Source organism: Rosa rugosa, chromosome 5, assembly GCF_958449725.1.
Source record: "Rosa rugosa chromosome 5, drRosRugo1.1, whole genome shotgun sequence".
Taxonomy (NCBI): domain Eukaryota; kingdom Viridiplantae; phylum Streptophyta; class Magnoliopsida; order Rosales; family Rosaceae; genus Rosa; species Rosa rugosa.
Genome location: NC_084824.1, coordinates 21,483,147 through 21,489,994, shown reverse-complemented (window position 1 = coordinate 21,489,994; position 6,848 = coordinate 21,483,147). Strand labels below are relative to the sequence as shown.

The 6,848-nt window shown below is 35.8% G+C and overlaps 1 protein-coding gene across 1 annotated transcript; it reads right to left on the bottom strand.

Annotated features, from left to right (window-relative positions):
* Positions 1-268: 268 nt before the first annotated feature.
* LOC133710858 (NEDD8-activating enzyme E1 catalytic subunit) lies at positions 269-4,430 on the bottom strand. Its single transcript, XM_062136992.1, has 8 exons — positions 3,987-4,430; positions 3,606-3,808; positions 2,796-3,028; positions 2,627-2,689; positions 2,461-2,517; positions 2,130-2,251; positions 1,161-1,278; positions 269-952 (listed from the first exon to the last, which is right to left on the bottom strand). The coding sequence occupies exons 1-8, from the start codon at positions 4,250-4,252 to the stop codon at positions 662-664; spliced, it is 1,353 nt and encodes a 450-aa protein (XP_061992976.1). The 5' UTR covers positions 4,253-4,430; the 3' UTR covers positions 269-661.
* Positions 4,431-6,848: the final 2,418 nt, after the last annotated feature.

Sequence of the window (6,848 nt, the reverse complement as noted above, 5' to 3'; positions counted from 1 at the left end):
CTTGGTGTGATATTTGGATCTCTTGAGTTTTCCTTGGCAACGAAACATAAGAATCTTTGGGTTTTTTTTTTTGGTCGGACAAGAATCTTTGGGTTTAGGACTGACAGAAAAATTGCAGTGAAATCCCTCAACAAGAGGGCATATTATCTACCTAAGTTTTCCCAAAAGAAATTGAAACCACAGGATAGGTTCCACCATACAAACCCATATGGCCTATCGACGCCAACAGCACTCCCAGTTATATCATATCCAAATCATATTCATGATGTACTGAAAATCATTCTCCCTTGAGGTAAGCTCAGATATTAATGAAACAAAAATGTACAATTACACTAATATTACTAGGTTAAAATGCATGAAGCATAGGTAATTGGAAATTATAGGAATTCATAACAAAAGCCCCCTGCACCTTTCATCCAACACATTCTCATCCAAATGACTTATGAGTGCAACTGAGAACTGTGAAATCTCATTGCTCTCTCCCTGACATCAAATGATTGATGCTTTCTTATCTGTATTCGAGAAACAAAAAATTATAGGTTCGAATGGTAATCGACCTTGCCTCACCAAACTGTGTGCTCGCTTCCACAATTTTAGAGAATAGACAATCTTCAAAAGTTAATCAAGTCCTGGCGTTTGATTAGATGATGTAGTATAAAACTCATGCCCCACCTGCTGCAGTCTCCATATCCGTAATCTCATCAACTCCCTTGAAGACAACTCGTAACTTCCTCAGAACTGAAGTCTTTTTGTCATTCTTGTTGGTAGTACCAGTCGCATGGACAACATCTTTGGGAATTTTACCCATTAGATCATAGAGAGACTTGCTTAAGTTTGATCTGGTCATCTCTTCCAGTACAGGTGGCGCTTGCATGTACAAATTCTTCCCTCTATGTGCAATGCTTGCTTTTGACAACAGTAATTTAGGGTGTTCTTCAAGTAGCTCAATGAACTGTTGACACAAAAGTTCAATTAAACAAGGATTAGACAAGCAAACACTTTTAATTGATCTGAGGAACACTACAACACGGACTCTAGCATCATTTATAGAAGCCTTTATCTATACGGCTATACCAGTTAGTACTCTTAATCTAGACCTTTCTTCTCTTACTATTCATAATTCACAGAAATCCAATAAAACCATAGGAAACTGAAAATACCTTTTGCAAAGTAACTGAGGTGTCCAGCTCAATAAGAACACCTGGGCCACATACAAGACAGTCTTTGTCCCTAACAAACTCAGTCACTTTCGTGTGGAGACCTTCTGCACCATTATACCTACAAAAGATTCTGATCACTTAAGTGCCTTTGTTTGATTAGAGTATAACAATAAAGACAATGCAAGTGTTCACTTTATTCTTCACATTGATATTTAACAGGAGCTGCCAGAGCTGCTAATTTGAACATGCAAGAAAACATTGGTAGTTTGCACGACCTTTGCATTTGATCGTGAAAAAATATGGGGGAATGTCGAAAACTAGTAACAATGACAAGATGTCTATGAGTCCCATATACTTATCAGAGTAGGAGAATAAAAGAATGGGTTTTGATTCCTACATCTATGCAGAAAGTTGGCTGCTACAAACCTATATTTAACAGAGATCAATCGTGCACAGAGGTGGCATAAAAGAGGTTGGAATGCAATGGTGCATCAAAAATATCTCATTAGAATGGGATAACTAACTACCTATATATGACACATACAAATTACAAAAACTTAGTGGGAATTGATTCCTCAGTGAGAACCCACTTTTTGCACCAACACTTCATATCAACATGCAGAGACCACTTGCTATCAGGTCCGAATAAGAAATTGGAGGAACAAATATTTATCAGAACTGTGAACACAAATTAGACACACAACCAGAAGACTTTCCACTTCTGATTTCCTTTGTACCAGGACCTAGACAATATGTTCTGCTAGTATAATAATAGGTGTGCTAAGTATTTCTAATAGAGAGTGTTATAATGACTTCCCAAACAAGTAAACAATTGGATCTAATGTTATGCTCGTACATAGAAAATGATAATCCAATGCATCTGTTATACAACCAAAAATGGTTTATGACATCTAGGAAAAAATTTCTAAGGATATTTAGTGTAGTTATTGATGAGACAGAGGAACACACGTTAGATAATTCGATAGAGTTTTACTGCATCCAGATGCAATCTTCAATGTTTCTAGTGCACAGGCAGCTGATATAATCGCATTTGTGGAAGCAATAGCCGGTATGATGTTTTTCACAACGCCCTGTTGACAACATAATCAGCTTCCAACAAGAGTGACAGAAAAAAGTTCAAAAGCTGTAAGCCAAAAGATTAGTTACCCAAAGTTTCAAAGTCCTAAATCCTTTTCTCACCCACATGATTTAACAGCAAAAGCCAAACTATGCAGTTATGTTGCAGAAAAAACTCGACAAAAATAATCTGAGGGCTAACTACTTCTTTAAGTATATATACCTGAGTGAGAGACAATGTAACTCCTGGAATACCAAACAGCTCAGCTCTTTTGTTAGCCTATTGGATGGGAGCAAAAAACAAATACGTAAATAAATAAATGAAAGGAACATATATAAAGGTCCATAAAGGGAACAGAGAAATCACTAAATAATTGCACATAATTGACCTCATCGTACACCCACTTCATATGTTCAGGGTCATCTGGATCAAAAGCCTCTCCACTATGTACCTATATGTAGAATGCAAGTTTAGATAGCATATTCATGTAATAGCATTTTTTTTTTTTTTTAAAGTAAAAGCAGTGGGAAGATGGAACATAACGACTAATCCATTACCTCATCCCATTTAATTAGGTGAGCATATTCAATACAATGAGCAGCAGTTCTAGGGGTTTCTGCAAGTGTGCATAAAGGGAACTTCACTTGAGGAGGGAAAAGCCAGATTGTACACTCAAAGCATGGAGTGATGCCTGGCATAATGATCCTGGCATGTCCTTGAAAACCTTCAGTCCCACCATCTACCATAGGTTTGACAGTTTCTTCTTGGGGTTTATCATCAGCATCATACTCTGCCAAAAGAAAAATTTAAACCACCCACATTAGCTAAAGCATAGTAGTGCAGTAAAAGCAAGTCATTCCCAGAATGAGATCTAATAGGCATCATGGGATAATCCCAGGATAAAAGAGCACTTGAAAATAATCCTAGTGTGGCATTATGCAAAGGGGCATCAAGGGAAATGTCACCTAAACAAAAACAAGTTCAAAAGACATGTTACTAGAGATGAAAGTCCAAGACAAAATTGAACCGACTGCGACATATAAAAGTCAAAATAGCAAACATTTCAACAAGCAAGCTTAATGACCAAAATATACATATGATGTCGAGTCTAATTTGAACCCTCTGCAGGCTTACTACGAATTATTCTATTCAGATCTATTTCTTCTGTTTTCTTAAATATCAGTGATTATGCATAAATACTACAACAAGGTCAAGAATCATCAGCAAATAACAGATCTACTTCACTTGATAAACTACAAAAACTTGATTATGGAAGCACCTAAAATCATGTCATACTTCAATAATTACTCTACATGTTGAACAATTGGATAATATATGAGTAAAGTGGATAGGTTGGAGAGACATACCAAGAAAGCTACAAGCAACAGAGTTTATATAGCTCCGAGCTTCAATCGAATCGAGACCAAGAGCTATGATGCTGAAATTGCTGTAAAAGTCAAGCTCTTTGTCCTCAATCCGGCAGAAGTGTGGAACGATGTTAACCCCAGCAACTCTTTGCATTACTCGTCTTGCAGCAACCTCAGCCTTTGGCTTGCCCACATCTTCAAGCCTGCAAGAACAACTTCATGAGGAAGCATTCTAAATAGAAGCGTAAATGCTAACAGTTTTTATATCATTGTTTGGCATGCTCATAACAAATCTGAATTTAAAACAAACTACACAGTACACACACCTAAGCAAATTTCAAGACCCAAAGCAGGACCAAAATGGTAAAAGGAAAAAGGAACCTGAAGAGAAACTGTCGATTGAGGTTAGAGACCTCAATGCGATCCATGTCGATGACTTCGATTTCGCGGAAGCCGGACAAAGCCAAGTCCTTGAGCAATTCACAGCCCAACCCGCCAGCGCCTACCACCAGCACTCTGACGTACTCCTTGAGGTCTTCTCTGAGGCCTGGGCCGGGTTCGAAGTTGGGTCCGACGAGATTTCCGGGTCGGAGGAGGAGCTTGTCGAGGTCCCTCGATCGGCTCTGCTGGACCGTAGACTCCACCATTGTTTTGGGTGTCTGTGTGTGTGTGTGTGTGATTTTGGTGTTTGCTGATAAACCCCAACCTTTAACCTTGGAGAAGGAACGAAACTGTGCAGTGAAGGCCTCACTAGGCTTGAATTTCACGCTATCAAGATCCTCTTCTGTTTTACAGATTCAAAAAACCCAATTTGGAACCCGGTGTTTGACAAATAAGTTCGAATTTAACTGTTATAGATGTCTTATATCTTATCTATACTATTATTAAGAGAAGAGGATTTGTTAGCCAAAATCTAGAATTCTGACAGAAATGATCATAGAAGATTAATAAACTTTGAGAATTAATTAAATCAGAAGGATAATTTAGACATTTACAAAATATATTTTTATTTAAAAAATAAACAAAAAAAGTATCAACAATTCACTTTTCTCTCCCCATCATCTTTTCTATGCAATAACTAACTATTTTCTTTTTTATTTTCTAAAAAAATAATAATAATAACTTGCACATGCAGAGCATGTGTGAGGAAATGCTAGTGTCTTGATTTGTTAGCCAAAATCTAGAATTCTGACAGAAATGATCATAGAAGATTAATAAACTTTGAGAATTAATTAAATCAGAAGGATAATTTAGACATTTACAAAATATATTTTTATTTAAAAAATAAACAAAAAAAGTATCAACAATTCACTTTTCTCTCCCCATCATCTTTTCTATGCAATAACTAACTATTTTCTTTTTTATTTTCTAAAAAAATAATAATAATAACTTGCACATGCAGAGCATGTGTGAGGAAATGCTAGTGTCTTATATAATTAAGCCAATTTTTTGAGAGAATGGCTAAATTTTTGAACTACCATATGCTCTCACATAATATAGATATTAATAAATAAATTATTTCTATACAAGGATAAGATAGTCAATTGACTATATCATATTTCAAAAAATTGCAATACTTCTCATGAAAAAATGAGAAATTTTCCCAACATCAGAAGAGAAACTATTGTAACTTTTTAAATTTTAAAAAATAAAAATAAAAGCCAGTTGACATGTGCGGAGCACATGTTAAGATGACCTTCTGTTACTTACCAACTTGCTTCTCAATGGACAGAACAATATGCAAAAACGTGGTAGTAACAAGAACTAAGTTCATCTATTTATATAGGATAGTTAACCCTTAGATTCCTTCCATTAAGGTAATTCTTAAGGGACAAGTCTCCTAATTAGAATCCTAATGTATCACAATCTTGTAGCCTTTCTTGTAGACTAAGCAATTGATTACTATCCTTAATGAATTGATACACTGCTTCATTAAGTTACTAGTATTGATTTACAGCTTGTATCCATGTTAAACTAGGATTGATATTAAACTAGTCATCATATACATTATGATAACATGTGACAAGTCCATACTTGATTCTAACAATCTCCCCATTGGACTGACACATGCTATACTTGATGATTTGCACCAGAAAATATCAAAACTAATTTAACTTACCAAAGTGCGCGCCAGATAACAAACTTGAATAAAAAAATCCATTCCAACATGGTCAGATCACAGTTACTTATGCAGAGCAAGAAACATGATACATTTTAACAAAAATGCAGAGTTTCAAAACCACTAACACAAGCTTCTGCAATCCACATATGTCCAACCAGAAGTGATACAATATATGTTAATGTGTATCAACAAGTAAACATATATTAGGTCCTACTTAATGTTTCTAAAACCAAAAACTCAAGCAAATTCACTGAACACTGATGGCTTAAAATTGTTGCTTGAACCATAACATCATGCTATACATGATTTAAGCCATCTGATAGCAAGTATAACTTTAAGTACAAAATTGAACATTTAATAAAAGCTGCAGCAATAACCAAAATCTGAAAATACCTCAAGAAATTTTATTGATAATAGTAAACTGTCTTTACAACCAAGTTGTTATAGATAAACTGGAAATCCACAACTCAAGGAAATACAAGAACTCAGAAACCTTAGAAATTTAAATTGCTCCAACTGGACTAACTCTCTACTGAACCTAAGCCTCTAGATTAGCTAAAACTCCAATGCTTGTTGTATGCTTCTGGAATGCTAATATTGACAAGGCCTTGGTGAAGGGATCTGCTAGCTGTGAATTCTTGTCAATGCTCAAAACAGCTATTTCACCATGTTTTACCCTTTCTCTAACATTGTAATACTTTAAATCAATATGCTTGGAATTATTTGATCTTTTACTGTTCTTGCTAAAGAAAACTGCAGCCTCATTGTTGCATAAATCACAAGTGTGTCAGCCACAATGTGACTCAATACTTTGGTCTGCATGAGAAAATTCCTAATCCAAAGTCCTTCACACACAGTCTCATACATTGCAATAAATTCAGCTTGCATGGTGGAAGTTGAAACAAGTGTTTGTTTCATGGTCTTCCAAGCAATAGCACCTCCTGCAAGCATGAACACATATCCACAAGTCGACTTCTTGGAGTCTGGATAATTGCCTGCAAAATCAGAATCTGAAAAACCAACAAGTTTCAGATCCTCCACTTGCCTATACACTAGCATGTAATTCTTGGTTCTCTGCAGGTATCTTAACACTTTCTTCCCAGCTACCCAATGCTTATGGC

What these genes read in the sequence shown, in the direction of transcription:
- LOC133710858 (XM_062136992.1), bottom strand. Translation starts at nt 4,252, where the DNA reads ATGGTGGAGTCTACGGTCCAGCAGAGCCGATCGAGGGACCTCGACAAG. An exon ending in ACCTAATTAAATGGGATGAG is followed by an intron (nt 2,690 to 2,795) that starts GTAATGGATTAG and finishes TTCTACATATAG; the next exon opens with GTACATAGTGGAGAGGCTTT. An exon ending in TTACATTGTCTCTCACTCAG is followed by an intron (nt 2,252 to 2,460) that starts GTATATATACTT and finishes TGTTGTCAACAG; the next exon opens with GGCGTTGTGAAAAACATCAT.